Below are 26,699 nucleotides of genomic sequence, written 5' to 3' on the forward strand. Positions count from 1 at the left end.
CTATTGGATTCAAGTCATGTGATTGGCTGGGCCATTCTAGCAGCTTTATGTTTCGTGCTTTAAAACCAATTAAGAGTTTCCTTGGCTTTGTGTTTGGGATCATGGTCTTGCTGAGTTGTCCACTCTTGTTTTATCTTCATCATCCTGGTAGATGGCAGCAGATTTTTATCATGTTTGCCGGTACCGTATGCTAAAAACGGCCCCACACCATAGATCCACCTCCAAACCTCACTGTGGGGTAATGTGCAGTTCCATTTGACCTCCAAACATGGTGTGTATTATGGCAACCAAAGAGTTACATTTTGGTCTTATCTGACCAGACTATATTCTCCCAGTATTTCACAGGCTTGTCTAAATATTGTGCAGCAAACTTTAAACGAGCTTCAACATGCTTGTTCAGCAATGGAGTCCTGCATGGTGAGCGTGCATATAGGACATGGCAGTTGAGTGCATTACTTATGGTTTTCTTTGAAATGATTGTACCTGCTAATTACAGGTCTTTCTGAAGCTCTCCACAAGTGGCTCTTGGACAACTCTTCTGATAATTATTTTCACTCCTCTGTCAGAAATCTTGCGAGAAGCACCTGGTCATGGCCGGATTATGGTAAAAAAAAAAAATTTTTTCCCCACTTCTGGATTATGGCCCCAACAGTGCTCACTGGAACATTCAGAAGTTTAGAAATCCCTTTGTAACCAATGCAATCAGTATGTTTAGCAACAATAAGGCTGCAAAGGCCTTGAGAGAGCTCTTTGCTTTTACCCATGAGATGTTTTTTGTTTGACACCTTGGTAATGAGACACCTTTTTATAAAGGTGAGGCTGAACTAGTGGATATTAATTTGCACCGACAAGGGGCAGGATTTCTTTCTAATTACTGATATATTTCAGCTGGTGTCTTGGCTTGCCATGCCTTTTTGTGCCTCCCTTTCTTCATGCGTTCAATACCTTTTCCCTGTGTCATTCCATTTTATTACACATAACTTCATTTCTGGACTTATTGATTTTGGTTTCTTGGTATGTGTGGATTACATTGGTTGTTACTGACATGTGGTGACAATTTCATGTCAATAGCACCTTTATAAATATAATTTACCTAAAAAAATGGTGACGTGTTCAATACTTATTTTACTCACTGTATCTATTGCTAGGTCCACTTTAAAAGCGGTTGTAAACCCTTACATATACCAACTGAAGTAACTAGCCTCTAGAGATGAAAAATTCTTCTACATAAGTTGTACCTGTTTATCTGCACTAGCCTCTCCTCTACATCCATTCAAAGTACAGAATTTACACAGAATCCTCAGCTGAAGGCAGTGGATGAGGATCTAATATCACACACACCGCCGCTCAAAGCTGTGAGCGGCGGTGGCCGCTGCGCTGGTATGAGTTTCCCGCCAGCCTTTGTCTGCACCACGTGATGCTGGGGGGGGGGGTTTCTCTGATTGGGGCGGGGATTGGCTGTATAGATAGGACCCATACATTTGTTTTAGCCTGCTCTTACACAACAGGTCCATCACTGGGTCAGACATGCTTGGCTACTCCATACCACCTTTAGGTAAGGGGGACATTCTTTAGATTATTATACACCTCTCTGCTATTAGGGGCTCCAGCTTTATATGGGGTCATACTTGACATACATTACTCTTTTTACCCCAGAACCTTCACCTTACATGTTACCAGTGTGGATCCTTCATTCATTGAACACCTATGTAAGTGGCCCTTTTTACTTCCCGGCTCCTCTCTTTAAGCTCCTCCCTCAGCTCCCGGACCTGAGTTATTGGGTGGCCCAGCTGCTTGTGGACCTTTTGGAGTTCGCATTCCGGTAACATGTGAGTATCCTTGGGGGCTTAATAGCTGCTAGTTTCCTTCATACGTTTATTTTGCTCCTAGTGCATTTTTTGCACCTTACCCAGTCTTTTATCATATTGTCCCCTTTTTCTTCTCCTTTAGACTTTGGTGCTACATTGCCCCTGAAGAGTGTTTGATACACGAAACGCGTCGGGCTTACGACAAGCACCATACTTATTATAGACTTTTTTAGGTTTATATATCCACAAGTCTTTAATGTTTACCTTGTGATCTCATGCTACTGCTATGAATCAATTTTTCTCATTTGTTTTATCCTGTACCATTTGGGGGCTGCTCATTATGTTCCCCACTCAACAGGCAAGATGGGACTGTTCATATGATTGGATATTATTATAGGAATGACAGAAAGATATTTTTTTATATAGATAGATAGAGATATAGAGATATATATATTTTTGGAGAGGGGAAGATGGAGATCTTCTGTTTCTGCTAAGAAAACACCGATCTCTGTCTTCCCCCAGTCAAAGCACCCCACACACAGTTAGAAACACCTCCCTAGGAGCACATTTAACCCTTTGAATGCCGATTTTAAACCCTTCCCTGCCAGTGTCTTTAGTACAGTGATTTTTTTAATTTTTTTTTTTTAGCACTGATCACTGTATTGGTGTCACTGGTCCCCAAATAATGTCACTTAGTGTCCGACTTGTCCGCCGCAATGTCGCATTCCCGCTATAAATTGCTGCCATTACTAGTAAAAACAATTTAAAAAAAAATTTAAAGTCCATAAATATATCCTATAGTTTGTAGTCAAGATAACTTTTGCACAAACCAATCAATATACGCTTATTGGGATTTTTTTTTTACCAAAAATATGTAGCAGAATACATATTGGGCTAAATTGATGAATAAATTCGTTTTTTTACTTTTTTTTTTTTTTTTTAAATCGGTCATGTTTCATAGCATACAGTAAAAAATATTCTCTTCAAATGCCACCAAAAGAAAGCTCTATTTGAAGGAAATAATAATATAAAATGTGGTTTGCGTACAGTGTTGCATGACTGCGCAACTACTAGTTAAAACAGCACAGCGCCGAATAGCAAGAAATTGCCTGGTCATGAAGGGGGTAAAATCTTCTTTCCCGTTAATAGAGCAACAATTTGAGAAAAATGATTGTCTTTAGGGTACTGATGGGACTTTTGCATAGCTGGTAGTATAAAGAATATGGAGAACATGACGGGAACATTTGTCTTGGGAGATTTTAAAACCAGGAAAAAAATAAAATATGATACAAAATAATTTATTACTGATGCATCAAACAATGCATTGGTTTTACAAAATATGTCTGTCAAAGATTCTACCATCTTGTTTAGGGGAAATTTAGATCCATTTTTCTTTAACCCTATGTACATACAGTCTGATCTGCAGCTGTCAGACTGACGTCTCCAGTTTTCTAGGTTTGAGCTCAACCCATTCAGACATACAACTGATCAATCATTTCATCCCGCCAAACACAAGAACTCTCATCACATGAAAAGAACCAGCACAGCTCACCCTTCAGCACGGCTGGCATTGTTATTAGCATATAGAGATGATTATGATAATAGACCTGTCTCATTTTATTTATTACACTGAGCACTACAGGTTTAAAAAATGATGGTTTTTATGCTACAAGAATGGGATCAGTTTAGGTCTATACAAGAGATTATATGCAGAAAGTTCTAGAGCACTTCACATGCGAGTTTTTTTTTTTTTTTTTTTTTTTTTTTAAACACCACTGCTTCAAAGAAGTGAGAATTGGCATGTGTACTTATTATTCAGGAACCAAGGTTAATTAGAAAATGCAAATGTCAAGGAAATTAGTCTTGTTTATAAAACACGGAACTCGTCCGGTACCAGGGCTCAAACTTCCTGGAGCAGCATCACTATTTTCACACCCACGCCCTTATAAATTAAAGTTGAACTCCAGGCACAAAAATCTTTTAAATATATTATTTAAAGTGAAAGAAAAGCCTAACTAATTTTTCAAAATGTTCCCTGTCCCCTCCTCCTACCTATCCAGGCTAACCTGTTTAAAAATGGCTTCGTGTTTTTACCTATGTTTAAACACTTAGCGACCGCCCCAAGTACATAACGTTTACACCACATGCAGTCTAGTGCGTTTTTTTCTGCATCAAAAATGCATGGAAAGTAGGTTACATGGCTTTCAATGGCATAGATATATATATATATATATATATATATATATATATATATATATATATATATATATATATATATATATATATATATATATATATATATATATATATATATATATATATATATACATACACACATACAAAAGTGAGTACACCCCTAACATTTTTGTAAATATTTTATTATAGCTTTTCATGTGACAACACTGAATAAATGACACTTTGCTACAATGTAAAAGTAGTGAGTGTACAGCTTGTATAAGGCCCCTTTCACACGATCAGTGAGCAGAGAGGGACCTGTCATCCGCCGGCTCAGCGGAGATCAACGGACTGATCTCCCGCTGAGCCAGCGGACCGAGGAGGGCTCCGTGGAAACGGAGTCCGCCTCGTGTGAATGAGGGCTAACAGTGTAAATTTGCTGTCCCCTCAAAATAACTCAACACACAGCCATTAATGTCTAAACCACTGGCAACAAAAGTGAGTACACCCCTAAGTGAAAATGTCCAAATTGGGCCCATTAGCCATTTTTCCTCCCTGATGTCATGTGACTCGTTAGTGTTACAAGGTCTCAGGTGTGAATGGGGAGCAGGTGTGTTAAATTTGGTGTTATCGCTCTCACTCTCATACTGGTCACTGCAAGTTCAACATGGCACCTCATGGCAAAGAACTCTGAGGATCTGGGAAAAAAAAAAAGAATTGTTGCTCTACTTAAAGATGGCCTAGGCTATAAGAAGATTGCCAAGACCCTGAAACTGAGCTGCAGCACGGTGGCCAAGACCATACAGCGGATTAACAGGACAGGTTCCACTCAGAACAGGCCTCGCCATGGTCAACCAAAGAAGTTGAGGGCACGTGCTCAGCATCATATCCAGAGGTTGTCTTTGGGAAATAGATGAGTGCTGCCAGCATTGCTGCAGAGGTTGAGGGGTGAGGGGTCAGCCTGTCAGTGCTCAGACCATATGCCGCACACTGCATCAAATTGGTCTGCATGGCTGTCGTCCCAGAAGGAAGCCGCTTCTAAAAATGATGCACAAGAAAGCCCGCAGTTTGCTGAAGACAAGCAGACTAAGGACTTGGATTACTGGAACCATGTCCTGTGGTCTGACAAGACCAAGATAAGCTTATATGGTTTAGATGGTGTCAAGCGTGTGCGGTGGCAACCAGATGAGCAGTAGAAAGACAAGTCTGTCTTGCCTACAGTCAAGCATGGTGGTGGGAGTGTCATGGTCTGGGGCTGCACAAGTGCTGCCAGCACTGGGGAGCTACAGTTCATTGAGGGAACCATGAATGCCAACGTGTACTGTGACATACTGAAGCAGAGCATGATCCCCTACCTTTGTAGACTGGGCAGCATTCCAACATAACGACCCCAAACATACCTCCAAGACGACCTCTGCCTTGCTAAAGAAGCTGAGGGTAAAGGTGATGGACTGGCCAAGCATGTCTCCAGACCTAAACCCTATTGAGCATCTGTGGGGCATCCGGAAAGTGGAGGAGCGCAAGGTCTCTAACATCCACCAGCTCCGTGATGTCGTCATGGAGGAGTGGAAGAGGACTCCAGTGGCAACCTGTGACGCTCTGGTGAACTCCATGCCCAAGAGGGTTAAGGCAGTGCTGGAAAATAATGGTGGCCACAAAAAATAGACACTTTGGGCCCAATTTGGAAATTTTCACTTAGGGGTGTACTCACTTTTGTTGCCAGCTGTTTAGACGTTAATGGCTGTGTGTTGAGTTATTTTGAGGGGACAGCAAATTTACACTGCTATACAAGCTGTACACTCACTACTTTACATTGTAGCAAAGTGTCACTTCTTCAGTGTTGTCACATGAAAATAAAATGCGACACACACACACACACACACACACACACACTTCCGGGTCTGGGGCGCTCGCAGGGTTTCAGCGACTTGCTGCGATTGGAAACAGTGGGAGAAAGTCAGTGGGTCGGGCAGACTCAGTGTCTGCTAAGACCCGCTGATCATTCGGGACACAAGCAGAACAGCAGTCTGCCTATGTAAACAAGGCAGATTATCGTTATGTTAGCGGGGAAGACTTTGATCCTGTGTTTCTGCAAAGCAGGGACACAGATCTTTGCCTTCCCCTAGTTAAAGCACCTCCCCCACAGTGAGTAAGCACAACCCAACCCATTTATTGCCCCCAATGTTAACCCCCTTCCCTGCCAATGTCATTAGTACAGTGACAGTGCATATTTTTTTACCACTAATCAATGTATTAGTGTCACCGGTTCTCAAAAAGTGTCAATTAGTGTCCGTTTTGCCCGGCGCAATATTGCAGTCCTACAATAAGTCGCTGATCGCTGCCATTACTAGTAAAAATGAATAAAAATTTAGTTTGTAGACGCTATAACTTTTGCGCAAACCAAAATCAAACGCTTATTGGGATTTTTTTTTTTTACCAAAAAGGATGTAGCGGAATATATATTGGCCTAAATTGATGAAGAAATTACATTTAAATGTAAATTTTTTTTACATTTAATTGGATAGGTTTTATAGCAGAAAGTCAAAAATAGTTTGTTTTTTTCAAAATTGTCGGTATTTTTTCTGTTTATAGCGCAAAAAAAATAAAAACCGCAGAGGTGATCAAATACCACCAAAAGTAAGCTCTATTTGTGGGGAAAAGAAAGAACAATTACCGTATATTTGGGTACAGTGTCGCATGATTGCCAGTTAAAGTAACGCAGTGCCGTATCGCAAAAAATGGCCTGGTCATGAAGGGGGTAAAACCTCCCAGAGCTGAAGTGGTTAATCTGTTCCCGTCCAGTCATGTGATCCTGCGGCTCCGGCTCCCCTGTGTCAGTGAGCAGCTGCTGCAGGAGAGAGGAGGGAGCGCTGGCAATAGATGGGCCAAGAAAGTCTATGGGTGATGGCAAAGATCCAGGAATTAGAAGAGGGATGTATTAAGCAACCCTACCCAACTCTACAGTCAGGGTAAGGCCCTGGGGTTGCAGCACATGCTAACTGGAAGGATGTGAGCATGTGCAAATGTATAGCCAACTGTTCAAAGACGGGGATACAGACTAATCCCACATGCAATGGGTGACACAGACTGCAATACAAACTTAACTGGGCATACATTTTTCTACTTTCAATTTAAAACTAAGTAACAAATGTCTGGCAGGGATCAGTCCCTGTGGCATCCTCTAACCTTGTGACTTGATACAAAATAATATTTAGGTCTGATCACTGAAGGAGAATAGACTGGGAAAATGCTTCCTCCTGCGAGCAACAGGCTGACGACATTTCAGCTTAGGCACTTGACTGCAGCTCAAGGCGAGGCAGTGATGTCACGATCTCCGACTCATCTAATCAGAGAACAGTTTGCATTCATTGAGAAAAATACAAGGCATTCCGTGAATAGTGCCTGTGCCAATCGAGTGACCCTCATTGGTAACTACACAGAAGGGCAGCCGCTTAGCACAGAACCCAAGAAGACAGCGGCCATCACTGAAGTACTGATGAATACTGCAGCTGTTCTCGGCTTCACCAGGTATCCCACAGGTATGGAGTGTGCATACCAGGGGTGCCTGGTGCTTTTTGGGGGGGGGGGGGGTGGGGGGGGGCACAAAACCACCCATTCCACCAGAGCGGAAAATTCCACCCACCGCATTGTGTGCTGGTCAGTCCGGCACTCACCCCACTGTGGCGGGTGGCAGGCAGCATTGTACAGCTCCTCCCCTCTTTCTAGGCATTCAATAGGATCACCTGTCCTTTCAGCCAGTCGGGTGACCGGTGTCAAATCCCGCTTCACGATTGGCCAGGAGGATTCGCTGTTGTAACACACCAGGGTTTGGAGCGCACTCTGTGACCCGAGCCTCTGGCTCTAATCGGTGCTTCAAAAAACAGCCCCTCCACATAGAAAGCCATGTGCCAGTGTCCTGAAAGGGGCCGGACGCATGGATAGGGGAGGTGGTGATGGACAGGGGAGGGGCGGCACCCATGTGCCCTTAATGGACGGGCTGCCCCTGGTGCATACTTACATTGGTGACTATGCAAAAAAAATCCACACCTGGATTTCAGTTTTAAGAAGACAAAACTTGGAATAAACTAACTCCTCATTATACTTGTATTTCTTATGAAGAGAAAGCAAAGAAAAAGTTTAGCCTTTGCTTATCGTCTGCATCTCTACGTTCAAGGTAGGGCTGGGGGGGAAAAAAAAAAAAAAAAATTGAGAGTGAGAGTAAATGTCAAGCAGGTGACAATGTGCGCAGAGCAGTTCTGTTGGCACACATGATTTGATATCAAAAAAGCATTTGGATTCTATTTCCTGGCAATACCTACTATATATATATATATATATATATATATAAGAAATGGGGATTTGGTCCTAATTTCATAAATTGGATTCTTGCACTTTACAATAAACCAAAAGCATATGTCAAATATGCAGGGTACAAGTCTGATTCTTTTAACATAGAGATAGGCACAAGACAAGGATGTCCACTCTCCCCTTTACTTTTTGCCTTACTTATAGAACCACTTGCGCAAAAAATTAGAACTGACCCTACCATAACTGGAATTGAAATAGGGGGTTATCAACAAAAAACTTTGTCTATTCGGACGATATCCTCCTATTTCTCTCATCACCACAAGTGACAGGCCCTAATCTCATTCCAATTCTTAACAATTTAGCTGCAATATCAGGCTTATACATTAATCCTAAAAAGTGCTTAGAACTAAATATATCCCTTTCAAAATTTGAATTATCATCTGCAAAAATTGGACTCCCCTTTCAATGGACTGACAAATCAATTCCATACCTTGGGATACAACTTACATCTCCACTATCAGATTTATTTTCTGCCAACTACCCACAGACATTGAAATACCTATCTAATATGATGAATTCATGGTCTCATCTCCCAATCTCATGGCTCGGAAGAATAAATGCCATTAAAAAGACATTACTACCTAAGCTTTTATATTTGTTCAGAGTATTGCCAATTCCAATTCCAGCATATTTCCTAAGAATTATACAAAGTAAAGTAATGTCATTCAGCTGGGGATCTTCCAAACCAAGAATACAGCAAAACACTCTTTATCTTCCTAAAACAAAAAGGAGGTTTAGGATGTACTAATTTTGCATACTACTACTACAGAGCAGCTCATATAGCAAGTGTTACTAAGTATCATGCACAACATGAAACACCGCTTTGGGTATTTATTGAAGTGGCTGAATGTGACCCTATTTCAATCTCTAATTTACTTTGGATGTCTTCAAAGGACCGTAAAGGGTTACGAAACCCAATCACCAAACACTTATACCTGCATGGGTATATCCTAAATCCTTCAAGGAATGGATATCTCGAGATGTAATATACATGTACAAATTTGTAGATTCATCATCATTTATCCCTTTTCCAACTTTAAGCAAAACATACAATATACCACAATCGGAGTTGTTTAGATACCTCCAAATTAAAAACTTTTTCACACCTTTATTACCTACTGTGAACCCACTAACCCAACTGACCCCTTTTGAAACAATTTGTAGGAACAATCCACATTCTAGGAGGTATAATTTCCATTTTATATTAACGCTCATTGTTCAAACCAATACAAAATGAACAACACATTGAGAAATGGGAAAAAGACTTGAATCTTAAATTAGATGATACTGAATGGAACCAAATATGGATTACAACAAAAGCAGCATCCTCTAACATATTAGCAATTGAGACGAGTTATAAGGTGTTAATGAGATGGTACCTTGTACCAGCCAGGATAGCAAAATATGTACCCAATTATTCTGCACAAATCTTTTAGGGAAAGCTCTGAATTGGCAACGTTTTTTCATATTTGGTGGTTGTGTCCAAAAGCACAAATATTTTGGAAGGAAGTTTTAAAATTGCTTCCAAATTGTTCAATAGAAAAATTCCTTTTGATCCTGCAATAGCGTTAATAAATTTAAAACCTGGAAATATAACGCATGCTCAATTCAAATTGTTAGTGCAACTCTTCACAGCAGCTAAACAAACATTAGCAAAAGCTTGGAAATCCTCTAATTTGATCATAAATGAAATGTTAGTTAAAATGAACAACACCATGTGCCATGCCAAAATGATAGCTATTGAAACGGACACGATCCCTAAATTTGAGAAAATATGTGGCAACCCTGGATTGACTATACTATACCACAAACCTTTGACAACCAAGTACTACTGCAGTGGTAGCTTAAATGTAGACTTATATAACATATATTACATTATAATAATGAAGGTTCATGGCATCACTTTGCGGACTTTTCCTTTCTTCCTTCTCTATTCCCTCTTTCTCCCTTTTCTTTTCCTGTATTTTTCTTATGATTTAAATTATTTTGAAGCCCTCAGTTTTTCCAACTTAATAGTCCTTCTGTACTGTCAAAATTAAGATAAGATAATGTAGGTTGCTTTTATTTAATACACAGATCCTTGAACCGTATCAATCCATTATCATCAAGGTCTTTATTTTGTTCTCGACATTGTTTTATTATTTTTTAGGATAAAATATTACATTCTTTATAAAATATACTTGAGCTTCTTTTTTACGATTGTATTATTACATTATATAACTTGTGCATTGTTACTACTTTACGGAACTTTAAAATAAAATATTTTGACAGGGAATCAGTGAGAGTAAACATCGCCACATTTAGTATTGGGGGGGGGGGGGGAATAATGCCCCATCATTGGCATCATAAGGAAGAATAACGCCCCATTATTGGTGTCAGTGGGAGAAATAGTGCCTTAATGTTAGTGTCAGTAATAGTGTCTGGTATCAGTTGGAGGAATAGTGCCCCAATGGCCGGAATACAGGCAAGCAAAAGGCCACATCTGGCCCCCAGGCCACAGTTTGGAGACCACTGGTCTACATCAGACTTTTCCTAACCACAGCAGACAACAAACCAGGACAGGGGATCTAGCCTTGTCCACCTTATCAAAACCTTCCAACTAAACTGCTCAAAGGGCTCATGCACACTGCATCTCAAAGAAGCTGCTCCTACAGACTTTTGAGGGGGTTTTTTTTTAGCTCTTATTTTATTTTTTTTCTGCCTGGAAACTCCCCTCCATTTTAATCAATGTGTCCTCTTACAGGCAGAACCCCCCCCCCCCCACCACCATCCTCGTGTTTTTTTGATGAGCTTTTGAGCAGAAAAGATGCCCAAGTGCCCAAAAACACACAAAAAAGAGCATGAAAAAGCACACAAAAAAAAATGCTCAATAAAAAAAAGTGCAAAAGAGCAACAACAAAAAAACCCACACAACACACCACATGCTTTAAGCTGAAAAGAAAAAGCTCAAATGCCTGTAAAAGCAGTTTTTTTAAGCTGCAGTGTGCATCAGCCCAAACGCATGCTGTGCCAGATGCAAAAAAAAGACAAACAAAACAAACTTTCGTTTTTTTGCAGTATGGGAGCACTTCTATTTTTCCTAAAAGGTGGAACTCCAGGAATTCAGCCACTTTGTACATTGTGCTGGATTACTAGGGGAGTGTGGGCATTGCAGGCAGACTGTGAATAGTTAATCATACCTGTTGGGGAATACAGTTTAGATAGATATATATTTGGACACGGGCACAATTTTTATACTTCTAGCTCTGCATGCACCAGAATGAAATTAAAACGAAACAAACCAAATGAATTTGAATTGCAGACTTTCAGCTTTAGTTCAAGGGATTGAACACAAATATCAAAAGTACACATTTTAGGAACTGCATCCATTTTTATACACCCCCCCCCCCCCCCCCCCCCCCCATTTTCGGGGGCTCAAATGTAATTGGACAAATATAATCAAATGCTATTTAATATTTTGTTGAATCCTTAACTGGCAATGACTGCCTGAAGTCTGGAACCCATGGACATTACCAAAGACTGCATTTCCTCCGTTCTGATGCTTTGCCAGGCTCTGACTGCAGTTGTCTTCCATTGTTCTGTTTTTGGGTCTGCCTTTAGTTTTGCCTTCAGCAAGTGGAATGCATGCGCAATTGGGTTGAGATCTGGTGATTGACTCTTGCCTTTGCAGAATATTCCACTTCTTGGGTTGCTTTTGCATCATTGTCCATCTGTACTGTGAATCGCCGTCCAATCAACTTTGCTGCACTTGGCTGCATCTGGGCTGACAGCACATTTCTAAACACTGCAGAAATCATCCGGCTGTTTGTCTCATCATCAATAAACACCAATGACCCAGTGCCACTGAAAGCCATTCATGCCCATGCCATCACACTGCAAGCTCCACATGTGACCACAGATGACGTTGAGTGCTTTGCATCATGAGCTGTTCCAAGCCTTCTCCACACTTTTTTCTTCCCATCATTCTGGTACTGATTAATCTTAGTGTCATCTGTCCAAAGAATGCTTTGCCAGAACTGGTCTGGCTCTTTTAGATGTTTTTTTGGCAAAGTCTAATCTGGCTTTTCTATTCTTCAGGCTTATGAATGGTTTGCACCTTGTGGTGAACCCTCTGTATTTGCTCTCGTGAAATCTTCTCTTGATTGTAGACTTTGACAATGATACAGCCACCTCCTAGAGAGTGTCCTTCACTTGTCTGGATGTTATGAGTGGGTTTTTCTTTACCATAGAGAGCATCCTGCGATCATCCACCACTGTTGTCTTCTGTGGACATCCAGGCCTTATGTTGCTGAGCTTACCAATGCGTTCTTCTTTCCTCAGAATGTACCAAACTGTTGATTTGGCCAATCCTAACGTTGCTATCTCTCTGATAGATTTGTTGCGTTTTTGAAGCCTGGACAGCTCCTTTGAACGTATGATGTAGGTTCACAGCAATAGATGCCAAATGCAAATACCACACTTAGAATCGACTACAGACCTTTTACATGCTTAATTGATGAAGAAATGATGAAGGAGTAGCCCACACCTGGCCATGAAACATCTTTTGATTCAATTGTCCAATTACTTTTGGTCCCTTGAAAAAGAGGGGGTAGCTATTCCTAAGAGTAATTCCTAAACACTTCCTCCAGTTTGGATGTACATACCCTTAAATTAAACCAGAGGGTGTGCACTTTCAGCCCATATCCATTATATAACTATAGCTTGAATATGTTTTGGTAAATACCTGAAAAAAAAAAATAAAATTGTGCCTGTGTCCAATTATATATGGACCTAGTGCCGCGTACACAAAACCGGACTTTATGGCATACTTGGTCCGGCGGACCGGAGTCCGTCAGACAATTCGATCGTGTGTGGGCTCCAGCAGACTTTTTTTCCCCAAAAGTTTGACGGACCTAGAAATGAAACACGAAAATGAATGAATGAATGAAATGAAAATGAAATCCGGTCGAAAAGTCTGCTCGTCTGTATGCTAGTCCGACGGACAAAAACCGACGCTAGGGCAGCTATTGGCTATGAACTTCCTTGTTTTAGTCCAGTGTTACATCATCACGTACGAATCCATCGGACTTTGGTTGATCGTGTGTAGGCAAGTCCATTCATTCGGAAAGTCCATCGTAAAGTCCGTTGAAAAATCCGCCAGACAAGGTCTAACATAAAGTCCGCTCGCGTGTACGCGGCATAGCTGTATATTACATTGGCCACTCAGGGGCTTGGACATTACACATTTTAAGGATCAAATTATTTTCTTTAGAATAATTTTAATACAATTATAAAATAAAATGACTTTTTTTTATTTAAAATGTGGTCTTAAAAAGGTATGTGGCACCTTAAAAGTCCCATTCTCTTTGGCGACTCCAAAGGTCATGTCAAAAGTTGTTTTCATTCTTCTATATCTGCAGTTTTCATTAAAGGAAAGCCAAAGTGCCTACAGCCTATGCCAGTATGATATCAGCAGCTTATTACCCTTCTAAACGCTATGCAATTATTATAATAAAATGTTTTCTTACTGTAGTTAATGGCTTGTTATGTTGCGCTCACTTCCTAGCTTCCACCATGGCTTTCTCCACTTTCTCAGGTCCCCGATTGACCCATGTGAAGCACGCATGCTTTGTGAGTCCATCAATTCCCATGTTCCCTTGTAGATAGTAATGATGACATCATACAAGGAGGTCTTATCTCTATGGACATTGCCGCTGCTGTGAAACTCTGGGCAACGGTGGCGATAGATTTTATTATCGAATGGATGTGCAATTTTATCAAAACTGCTGGATCCAAAACCAATCAAATAGACAATACTTCCCTTCTGATTTATTCTCAGTTTAGGCTGGATTTGATTAGCCAGTGTGGCAAAACTGTCAATCATTTTGCAGCAAAGGGCAGCACTAAGCTTGTTTGGTGATAAAATTGATTGATCAGATTATGAGGTTGCATGGTGGAAACTGAGATACAGTTAATAACTTTATGATCATAATCTGTGGCTCAATGTTTGAAACGAGTGCCAGAGCTGCATTAGCCACGCGAAGTGTTATCAAGATCTGCCACTGGATTGTAAAACCTGCACTTACCTACTAGGGCCAATTTAGACAGGAGTCAAATAACATACCAACATGTCTTTAGAATGTGGGAGGAAACCAAAGTACCTGGAGAAGATGCAAAGTGATTTCTGAAGGGTGCCCATGCCAAGTGAACCACCTCTTGTATGCAGTAACAAGTACAGCAGCTGGCATGGAATTTGGAAGCGATTGACAAGCAATGTAGGAGAGGTGCTTACTACAGCAATTTCCAGCTGCCACAGAGAATGGTCATGTGTGGCATATATACAGTGGACAGAAAAAGTCTACACACCCGTTAAAATGCTCGGTTTCTGTGATGTAAAGCAATGAGACAAAGATAAATCATTTTAGAACTTTTACCACCTTTAATGTGACCTATAAACTGTACAGATCAATTGAAAAACAAAATGAATAAATCTTCCATATGGATTTGATGTTGCCGGCTCACTTGTTGTCTAGAGGACATCAGAGCCAGAGCACCCATCTGTGGACTCTATCCATGAGCTTCATTTGTAGGTTCCCCTGTTCAGAGCGTTGCATCTGTTGTCTGTCTTGTGAAATTTGGCCAGTCCCTGCTGAACCAGCCGAATATCGATCCATCTATGGCCAGCTTAAAGGTTAGGTTCACACATGTCCAGTGTGAATTTCCCTGAAAACTTCCAAAGCAGCTGTTCAGCTGCGATTTGGATACAGTTCAGATGCGGATTTTTGGAGCTGTTGCTGTCTCCAGCCATCTGACAGTTCTTAAATAGCTAATGGGCAGGGGCCTCCCAGCTACATCACCGGGTGGCCCCGCCCCTTGCGACGTCACAGACCGATGCATGCTGGAGTGATGACATAACCAGGTGGCCCTGCCCATTAGCTATTTTAGAACCCGCAGACAGTGGGAGCCAGCAATGGGTGCAAAGCTTATTTTTCCGAGTCAGTGTTTGTGATTGACAATGGATCCACACCAGGGAACATTGTTTTTGTTTAACCACTTCCCACCCGGCCACTGCACATAAACGGCCGGGTGGGCGCTTCCTCCTCCTGAGTGGATGTTCCTGAACGTCCCTCAGAAGGGGTGGGATCGCGCAGCTGCACGATCCCAATGCGCTCGTGTCACCCAGACACGGTGCATCTCGGATTGGCAAGAGGGCTCCGATTGGCCCTCCTGAACACATGATGGCTGTGTCCAATCACAGCCATCATGTGATGTAAATAGAGAGCCGGTTGCTAGGCGATTGGCTCTCCTTCTCACACAGAGCTGGTCAGCGAGAAGGAGAGCGGATCTCTGCAGCCAGCGATCAGTGAATATGAGCTGTTTTTGGACAGCTTTTTACACACTGATCACCAGCCTAGTGTCCCCAAAACAGTGTCCCCACACAGTAAAAACACCTGTCCCACATATGTCCCAGTAATCATCTGCACAGATCTGTACACGATTACACAAACCTATTATCATACACTTAAGATTTTTTTTTTTTAACCAAAAGACATGTAGCAGAATACATTCTGGCATAAATTCATGATTTTTTCGCTTATATCGCAAAAATTAAAAAACAAGTGAATAAATAGCACCAAAAGAAAGCTCTATTTGTGTGACTGAAGCAATAAAAATTTCATTTGGGTACAGTGTAGCATTACCGCGCAATTGTCATTTAAAGTGCAAGAGGGCTGAAAGCAGTTTTGGGAAGGAAGGGGGTGAAAGTGCCCGGTATTGTGGTGGGTAATAAAGGAATCGTCAAAAACTGTCTGTTTTATTTCTTTTTGACACTTTCTGGTGAACGAGAAGGGGGTACAAAGTATGTACCCCATACTTATTCACATGGGGGGGGGGTGGGATCTGGGGGCCTCCTCGTTAAAGGGGGCTTTCAGATTCCATTAAGCCCTCTGCCCACAGACTCCCACAAACCCCAGCCAGGGTTGTGGACCTTGGGGTTGTGGGAACATGGGGCAAAGGCGCTTTTGGGGGGGGGGGGGGGTGTCTCCCACAGTACACAGAACATGGAAATACAATCGTGTTAGTAAATATAAAACTGCCAAATACCTTTTCTCATCAGCAGTCTTGTGACTTCTATCAGTGTCTGGTTAAAGCTTGTAGGAGGAGTTTTCATTCTCCTCAGACTGTCCTACGAGGCTGCGGGACCCCTGACCCTCTGTCTGAACAGTGCCGATTGGTCATGTGCTGATCACATGCACCCTTCCAAGAATAAGGGGAAAAAAAAAAAAAAAAAAAACACACCTCTAGCAATACACACCAAACTGAGCATGTGCAGCTTATCCCCAAGGCTCTGTTCTATCAGGAGATCGTTTGGGGACTCTGGAAGAAGGGGAGGATCAGAGAAGACTGTATCAAACAGCAATTTTACACAATGCAGAGTATTAATTCCTTAGGTTCCACAGTGAGTATAACAAGCTTGCTTAAGGCTGGGTTCACCCTTATGCGAATTGGATGTGGAATTCCGCAGCATCCAATTCACATAACAGGAGACTGTGACCGGCTCTCAATAGAGCTTGCTCACAAATCTCCGGAGCGCACTGCACAGGGGTCCTGTGCATCTTTTGCACCGTTTCAGGTCCCAATTCAGGCAAAAATTTGGGCCAGATTCATCCCTGAAACGGAGAACAGGGGCGCACCGGACCCCTGCTCTGAGCCGCGTCTGCACACAGTGTGAACCCAGCCTTACGGCGTATACACACTGCTTTTACTCATGTAGGTTTATTAACACTTTAACGACATCCCAAAACGGTTTGCAAGATGCAGTGCGATTGACAGAACTGGATTGCATAGGTGTGAACATCCATGCGATCCAATTTCGGAGCAGAGAGAAAAGAAAAGGGTTCTGCATCTTTTTTTTTGTGTGGATGTGGTGCTATTTGACCCATACAAATGAATGGCTCAAATCGCACTGCATAGACATCGCATGTGATTTGGATAGGAATGCGGTGTGGTTCCTATCCAAATCACACGTGGTTTCCCGCACTGCAAATACATGCACCCAGCCTAAAAGTTTGTTTTTGGGTTTAATAGCACTTTAATTCTTCTTGAAAAGCCAGCTAATGTCCTCAAATATATCCACAGGTAACACACGCACTCGGCTCAGACGTCCTTCTCAACACACTTTGACAATATTATTCATTTCCAAACTTCCTTCAAAAAGGTATTAAAAAAAAAAAAAAAAAAACACAAAAAAGAAAAATAAACTTTTCTATTGACGTCTATTGAAGCGATAAATAAATATTTTGCAGATGAATTTATGTTCCTCCGACAACTGGCTTCTAAAGGTCACAGATTGCACTGGAGATTGTGAAGGGAGAGGCGAAGCCATTACTACATCAGCCAGCACATTTACACCGTGTGACAACGACATTTATCAAAATCAGCCAACACAACGCTTTCCCACCTGGGGGTCACCAGAGCCGACATTTACAAGACGCCGGAGCACAGCGCACATCACAATCACCAAAACTCTCCACAACTCCCCAATCGAAGGATATCAATGGGGCAGACAGCCCGGCACGCCGTCACACACGCACACATTAAGTTCATCGCCTTGTAAATCACACTTGTTACCTGCTGGAGCCTAATGAGCTGCTGATGTCAGGACAGGCTGGGAAATTATCATACGTTCTGCGAGCCTCAGCATTCCACTCCCTCATTTTGGATTCCACATTATAGGACGGAGATCCTTAGATATGGAAAAAAAAAAAAAAAAAAAAAATCTGCAATTCTAATGGCGGGCGAGTTTTAAGAAAACGATCACTTGCAGCTATATGGCGCGGCGGCGGCGGGTCCCTGTTCTGCTGTAGGAGCTCATTACTGATAGCATCAGGAGGATGGAGCGTCCTATGCATGACATGTGTGGATTGCAATGCCAGGCACACACGCAGCTCAGCTCCACAACAACAATGCCGGAATAGATCAGTGGGCTGCAATCTAGGTGACTTAAAGGGTCAGTCCACCTGATAATGATCAAATCACCCACCTGCTTCTTATATGCGTCTTACCCACTGGTGGTGAGGGGTCTCTGCAAAGCCCCCCTAGTGCTACCTCAACATATTATTTATCAACAACCTCTTGTCGGCCAAGTATTATATACACTAGATTACCAAAAGTATTGGGACGCCTGCCTTTACATGCACATGGCATCTTAGTCAAATTGAGCTGGCCCACCCTTTGCAGCTATAACAGCTTCAACTCTTCTGGGAAGGTTGTCCACAGGGTTTAGGAGCAGATCTACATGCAGGGCGCCGGACGCATTTTTTTCCTTTTTGGAAGCACATGGTTAAAGCCTGAGGGTCAAATTGGCTTCAAAAAAGGGTGGGCTCTGGGCACAGGCCACTACGCCCAGAGCCCACCCAGTTGTGTGACAATAGTGAATTAATACTCATTTGTTGGTTTGTTGCCGCCCCCCCCCCCCCCAAAAAAAAAAAAAAAAATTAGCACCAGCCTCCACTGTTTAGGAGTGTGTCTATGGGAATGTTTGACCATTCTTCATTCTTCTAGAAGCACATTTGTGAGGTCAGAACTGATGATGGACGAGAAGCCCTGGCCTCAGTCTCCTCTCTAATTCATCCCAAAGGTATTCTATCGGGTTGAGGTCAGGACTCTGTGTAGGCCAGTCAAGTTCCTTCACCCCAAACTCACTCATACATGTCTTTATGGACCTTGCTTTGTGGACTGGTCTAAATCTTTCAGTTGAGGGGGGATTATGGTGATGGGCTTGGCCCCTTAGTTCCAGTGAAGGGAACTCTTAAGGCATCAGCATACCAAGACATTTTGGGCAATTTCATACTCAACTTTGTGGGAACAATTTAGTGATGGCCCCTTCCTGTTCCAACATGACTGCACACCAGTGCACAAAGTAAGGTCCATAGTCATGCTGGAACAGGAAGAGGCCATCCTCAAACTGTTCCTACAAAGTTGAGAGTATTAAAATTGTCCAAAATGTCTTGGTATGCTGACGCCTTAAGAGTTCCCTTCACTTGAACTAAGAGGCCAAGCCCAACCCCTGAAAAACAACCCCACACCATAATCGTCCCTGCACCAAATGATTTGGACCAGTGAACAAAGCAAGGTCCATAAAGACATGGATGAGTAAGTTTGGGGTGGAGGAACTAGACCAGCCCGCACAGAGTCCTCACCTCAACCTGACAGAACACCTTTGGTATGAATTAGAGTGGAGACCGTGAGCCAGGCCTTCTTGTCCAACATCAGTGCCTGACCTTCCAGAAGCTCATTTGTGAGAATGGTCAAACATTCCCATAGACACACTCCTAAACCTTGTGGACAGCCTTCCCAGAAGAGTTGAAGCTGTTATACCTGCAATGGGTGGGTCAACTCAATATTGAACCCTACGGACGAAGAGTGGGATTCCATTCATGTGTGTGTGAAGGCAGGTGTCCCAATACTTTTGATAATATACTATATGCAACAGCAACCCAGCCGCTGCACGTGTCCACAGCGGTAGGAGGTTGTGTGCCAAGACCGTGCTCACCGACAGCTGTCAGTGGAAGCTTCTGATTGGGAGCCAGCGGGACCAGCTCCTGATCATATGACAAGTCACACGATATAGATGGCGCCTCCTGGGCGATGAATCCCATTTATTGAGCTGTGGTAAGGGAATAACCGCTTGTCACCCATGGAACACATATGTGTGGCGGCAAAGAGGGTGAGCTTTATGGGCGCTCCCGATCATGTGACCCCTGGGACAGCCAATCACAGTGATCATGTGACTGGGAAAAACAAGTTACATTGCCTCTGGGAGGAGGCGGGTCTACAATTTACACAGCACTTCACGTCCCGTACATTCATATCAGTCCCCCCCCCAAGGAGCTTACACTCTACGGGTCCTATCCCACATTCATACACCTTCTAGGGCCAACTAAGATTTAATATCTTTAGAGTGTTAGGAGGAAACTCACACAAGCATAGGAGAACAAACTCCATGCAGAGCCAGGATTCAAACATTTTTGCAACCTCCCTGAGACTTCTGCAAGAAAAATTACTCCCTACATTGCAGCGGAAGAGGTGAGACTCCTTCAGCTATTGCCAGTGGAGCGTCCAAGGAGGTGCTTTAAGTAGTCTGCACCACCATAAAAGATCAGTTTTGAATGGGAGTTGACCCAGGTGTGTGTTGGCATGGAGGGCGTTCCCCAGGTGTGTGTTGGCATGGGGGGGGTCCCCCAGGTGTGTGTTGGCATGGGGGGGTCCCCCAGGTGTGTGTTGGCATGGGGGGGGTCCCCCAGGTGTGTGTTGGCATGGGGGGGGTCCCCCAGCTGTGTGTTGGCATGGGGCGGGTCCCCCAGGTGTGTGTTGGCATGGGGGGGGGTCCCCCAGGTGTGTGTTGGCATGGGGGGGTCCCCCAGGTGTGTGTTGGCATGGGGGGGTCCCCCAGGTGTGTGTTGGCATGGGGGGGTCCCCCAGGTGTGTGTTGGCATGGGGGGGTCCCCCAGGTGTGTGTTGGCATGGGGGGGTCCCCCAGGTGTGTGTTGGGATGGGGGGGTCCCCCAGGTGTGTGTTGGGATGGGGGGGTCCCCCAGGTGTGTGTTGGGATGGGGGGGTCCCCCAGGTGTGTGTTGGGATGGGGGGGTCCCCCAGGTGTGTGTTGGGATGGGGGGGTCCCCCAGGTGTGTGTTGGCATGGGGGGGTCCCCCAGGTGTGTGTTGGCATGGGGGGGTCCCCCAGGTGTGTGTTGGCATGGGGGGGTCCCCCAGGTGTGTGTTGGCATGGGGGGTCCCCCAGGTGTGTGTTGGGATGGGGGGGTCCCCCAGGTGTGTGTTGGGATGGGGGGGTCCCCCAGGTGTGTGTTGGGATGGGGGGGTCCCCCAGGTGTGTGTTGGGATGGGGGGGTCCCCCAGGTGTGTGTTGGGATGGGGGGGTCCCCAGTGTGTTGGGATGGGGGGGTCCCCCAGGTGTGTGTTGGGATGGGGGGGTCCCCCAGGTGTGTGTTGGGATGGGGGGGTCCCCCAGGTGTGTGTTGGGATGGGGGGGTCCCCCAGGTGTGTTGGAATGGTACAGTTGGGTCCCCCAGTTATGTATCAGTCTCACCTCCTCATCCTCCTCCTCGTCCCGCTCCCCTCCACACCGCCGTCCTCCGTCCTCTCCCCGGGTACAGGCAGCGCCCTCCTCCGAGTGACAGTCCGTACTGCTCCCCCCATCGGACGTCTTGCTGTCCCCCTCGGACAAGGTCTGTGATCCGGATGAAGAAGGGGACGTGTCGCCGCTGCTCCCGGAAAGTTTGCACTCCATGTCCCCCTCCTGCGGGTCACCGGTGTCCGTGCACAGACTGTCAGAGCTCCGGACACCATGGGTTCTCCCGGGTCACAGGTCGGCGCTCCGGGCGGAGGGATCCCATACACGCCGGGGATCGCTGTCACTGCTCGGCATGTCTAAAGAGATGCGCAAACCCTGCCACCTTCCAACCAATCCGCCGCTCCACCTTCCACGGGGCGTGCCCGAGAAATCCGTCCAGCCAATGAGCGAAACTCCTGTGGGCGGTGCCAGCAACAAGTCTCTGCGGACTGGAGCACCTATGTGCAGGTGACGGAGGTCCGGAGAGAGGAACACTAAGGGGGAACCCCACCTCCTCCGGGACAGGGAGAGCAGACCACCATTCTACCCAATGTAACAAAGTGCATTCATTGCAGTGTATGGGAACCCAACAAGGAGCTTATGTGGGTCTGATAAATTCATAATAAACCAGAAACAAACATGTTATCAATTGAAGACAAGGCTTTGCTAGCACTTTTTTATTTGCTAGAAAATTACTCATAACCCCCAAACATTATATGTATATAATGTATAATATATGCAGAGACCCCAGGGAATAAAATGGTGATTGTTGCAATTTTTTTATGTCACACAGTTTTTGCACAGCGGTTTTACAATGCAATTTTCTTTGGAAAAAATACACTTTAATAAATGTAAAGAAAAAAAAACACAATATACATCACTATTTTTTTTTGTAAAATAGGAAAGATGATGTTAAGCCAAGTAAATAGATACCTAACATGTCACGCTTTAAAATTGCACACACTCATAGAATGGTGACAAACAACGGTACTTAAACATCTCCATAGGAGACGCTTTAAAAATGTTTACAGGTTACCAGTTTAGAGTTACAGAAGTGTCTAGTGCTCAAATTATTGCTCTCGCTCGAACGTTTGCGGTGATAATTCACGTGTGGTGCAAACTGTTTATATATACATGCGCAACTTAAATATGCTTTCGCTTCTGCACGTGAGCACGAGGGATGGGGGCGCTTTCACTTTTTTTTTTTTCTTTCTTCTTTTTTTTTTTTCTTTTTTTTACACTGTCCCTTTAATTTTTCTTTTAATCACTTTTATTCTTATTACAAGGAATGTAAACATCCCTTGTTATAGAAAAAAAAGATGACAGGTTCTCTTTACGGAGAGATCTGGGGTCAAAAAGACTCCAAACATCTCCTTTACCTTTAAAAACAAACAAAAAAAATTTGATCTTTTGCTTTTAAAAAAAAATAGTTTATTTCCGCCCTAGACCAGAAATGACATCATTATGTCGCACTGGTCCTCCAAGGCCATAGAGGCGATCAGGGCCGATCTGGTCTGTTTTCACCTCTGTGACGACCGAGCCTCACCGATATAATTATTGCAGCCGCACCATCTGATCGTTTCTCAGTCACATCTACAGTAAGCCCAGAGAATCACCTGCGAGTGGTGATTCACTGCTTCTGAAAGTGATCCAGCAGTTAACCACTTAAGGACCGGAAGATTTTCCCCCTTAATGACCAGGCCATTATTTGCGATACGGCACTGCGTCGCTTTAACTGACAATTGCGCGGTCATACGATGCTGTACCCAAACAAAATTGGCCTCCTTTTTTTTTTTTTTTTTTTTACAAATAGAGCTTTCTTTTGGTGGTATTTGATCACCTCTGCAGTTTTTATCTTTTGCGCTATAAACAAAAAAAGAGCGAGAATTTTGAAAAAAAAATAATATTTTTTACTTTTTGCTATAATAAATATCCACAAAAAAAAATGTAAATAAACAAATGTCTTCATCAGTTTAGGCCAATACGTTTCTTCTAGATATTTTTGGTTAAAAAAAATCCCAGTTAGCGTGTATTTTGTTTGGTTTGCGCAAAAGTTATCGCATAAAATAGGGGATAGGGGATAGATTTTTTGGACTTTTTATTATTATTATTATTTTTTTAAATAGTAATGGCAGTGATCTGCGATTTTTAGCAGGATTGCAACATTGCGGACAGATCGGACACTTTTGACACTATTTTGGGACCAGTGACGTTTACACAACGATCAGTGCTATAAAAATGCACTGCTTTCTGTATAAATTACACTGGCAGGGAAGGGGTTAACACTAGGGGGCGATCAAGGGGTTAACTGTTCCCTAGGAAGGTGCTTTCTAACTGTGGGGGGAAGGGACTGACAGGGAGTAGAGAGAGATCGCTGTTCCTGTTTACTAGGAACAGACAATCTCACTCTACTCCCCTGACAGAACAGGGATCTGTTTGTTTACATTGGCAGATCCCCATTCTGCCTCTCTGTGGAGTGATCGCGGGTGACCGGCAGACATCGAGTCAACCTGACGCACTGATTGGCGAATGGGCACACCCACAGATCGCCGTGTATGTGCCTGACGTACAATGACAGCAATTCTCACAGGAGAGCCAACCTGCCACAGTACAACTGCAGCGGCTGGTCCTTAAGTAGTTAATGAGTCGCTCGGACCACTTTCATGAGAAAGCCAGCTGCCAGCTGAAAAGAATACCGGGGTTATGGTTGATAGCTTCAGCCTTAACCCTGGTAAACCACTTCCAAACCACTTCCAAACCGCAACGTATATATAGATATTGTGGTCAGAAAGTGGTTAAATTTCAGATCTCTAATTCTTATATGTGGGAGAAAAACCAAACTATATTCTTCAAAATGTTCCCTCCCCTTCTCCTACCTATCCTGGCTGACCTGTATAAAAAGATCCATGTACTTACTTTTAACTGGCTCCAGTACAGTCACATGACTCCACAGCTCCGCCTCCCCTGTGTCAGTGAGCAGCTGCTGCTGCAGAGGAGAGGAGGGAGAGCCAACAACAGGCTGGGACATGGGAGCCTATGGGTGACATCATGGCTCCTGGAATTCAGAGCCTCTCCTGAGCGCTCCCTTAGGGCCCACCCACACTAGATGCAGTTTCCTGCTTCTTTTCCACATGGAAAGCGTAGGTAACTGCAATGGCACACAGAAAACTGTTTGGACCAGAATGCAGGGTTATACTGTGTTCCAGAGCTGAGGAATATTATGCAACATTATTGCATAATATTGCACCGCTTTGCTTGCTCCCACATGTCACTGCACAGAAGCACAGTGCACCATGCTCCTGTGCAGTTATATGAAGGAATCATCAATTTGTACACTTCAAACAAAGTTTGCTTAAAAAAAATGTAGCAATAACTCTCGAGGGAGCAGCGGGTTTATTATTGGGCCTGTTCTCTATTTTCTTCACCCCTCTTAAATTGTTCAATCCCCTTGACACAACTGTAGTGCAGTGTTGTAATACTATTAATACCAACTTTAACCCACAATATACACTTATATTGTATTTTACCTCTACCTGGGTGCTTGTGGCTCCACCTGCAGGAAAAATAACAACACTGTACATAAACTTCTGTAATAATCAAAATGACTTCTTTCTTTGGGTAAATGATATATTTTATATAGAAAGTTATTACAGTGACTACACTATCACACCAACGTAGTGTAACAGTATAGTAGATAATTATGACAATATTGATAACATACACAGAATATAACTAAATCTATATTTATACCAGGGAGCTCCCCCTGCTCTAAACCGTAAAGTCACTACTCTTTGTAACTAGATGCAGGGCCCTGCAGTAAAAAAGAGATAGTCTTGACGTCTTCAGTCTTCGCTAGCTTATGAATTTATAATTGTACTCCACAAAAGGGTTCCTCTTGGGTGTTGCGCAGTGTAAGGTAATACACTAAAGCAGTTATAATCCAGCAGACTGATCAAGTATTCTTATACGAAGGAGACAAACATCTAGTATCAGTTCTTGAATACTGAAGTCTATACAGATGTAATGTTCTCCAACTTAACTTGTTCCATGGGACTATCAGTCCCAGCAACACTCTGTAACAGTTCTAAGTGTGTGTAGTATTTAAACAAACTTCTGGGTGTTAACCCTCTCACCACACGAGATCCGGGCGGATGGATGCCTCTGTTTCAACAGTCCTCAGTCCGTATGGAACCACCGCCACGCCGTCACACTGCTCCGTTCAGTAACGACCAGGAGTCCTCAGTTACCTCCTCCACGGGTCTCCGGAACAATCACTTCTGCTGCTTCAGCACACTGTGATATGATGGCAGGATCCCTGCTGCCGCTCTGCTCCCTCACAAGGTAGGCCGCAACCCTGTGGGACACACACACCCACAGAGTCCTGCTGGAAGGCCATGCGTCCCAGGAACAAAAGACCTAAGATGGCCGCTCCCAGCCCTTTTATATACTCCCACAATGCAGTTCAGTTCTTATCTTGTCCAGGAGCATTGTGGGTAGGTCACAGTTAAAGTTCAGAAGTAAACAATCAATCACTTCCATGTCACTTCTCTTAATCATGAAACATAAAAGTATTGTACCTATTGTCCACAAGATGGCACTATAACAACTTATGTCCTGTATAACACACATATGGCTAAAAACAAAAGTTGTCAGCGCTACATACTCCCCCTGCTTTAAATCTTTGGTCCCCAAAGATATGTAAGACCTTGTTCCTGTTACACATCTTAGCCTCTAAACGAGCGCACAGGACCGACAGAGGAGCCTCCCACCAATTTTCAGGTGTTGGAAAGCTATTCTGTGCACCAACAACTATCACCTTAGTATCAGATACAGATGTGCCAAGGGGTGAAACAGGGCTCTCATTGTCCAGATTGACTGAGGAGGAACTAGGCTCATCAACATTCCTTTTGCTCATAACCTTGTTGTCTCAGAACACTCGCCCAAAGTATCATAGGTTAGTCTCTTAGGTGGGCGAATGTTCCTCTTTCCTCTTTGTTCTTTTGGTGTGTCCTCTATTTCTGGATGGACACTATTCTCTTCTACTTCAGTGGGAGATAAACACTTCTCAGTTCTTTCGGACAATGGTACAAACTCTGAAGCTTCTAGCCTAAGGGCTTCACTACCCTCTTTGGTTGTTGGTGATGAAACACTCGTTTCAGCTTCGGGTATATTAGATGACCACAACCAGCTAATGTCCATCTCTCTCTCCTCACTGTCTTCAGTTGTCAAAGCCCCAGA

At 43.6% G+C, this 26,699-nt stretch overlaps 1 protein-coding gene across 3 annotated transcripts in view; it reads right to left on the minus strand.

Moving 5' to 3' along the window:
• MAST4 (microtubule associated serine/threonine kinase family member 4) overlaps window positions 1–21,844 on the minus strand; it is an 865,092-nt gene extending 843,248 nt beyond the window's left edge. For 2 of the 3 annotated variants that reach the window (XM_073623363.1, XM_073623355.1), the window contains exon 1: window positions 21,438–21,844. In XM_073623363.1, the coding sequence (XP_073479464.1) occupies window positions 21,438–21,638 (201 nt within the window). In that variant the 5' untranslated portion in view covers window positions 21,639–21,844. Of the gene's footprint in view, window positions 1–17,960; window positions 18,079–21,437 lie in introns of those variants that run through there. The other variant, XM_073623371.1, reaches the window with a different exon arrangement.
• Window positions 21,845–26,699: the final 4,855 nt, after the last annotated feature.

This window comes from Aquarana catesbeiana, linkage group LG01 (assembly GCF_042186555.1).
Source record: "Aquarana catesbeiana isolate 2022-GZ linkage group LG01, ASM4218655v1, whole genome shotgun sequence".
Taxonomy (NCBI): Eukaryota; Metazoa; Chordata; class Amphibia; order Anura; family Ranidae; genus Aquarana; species Aquarana catesbeiana.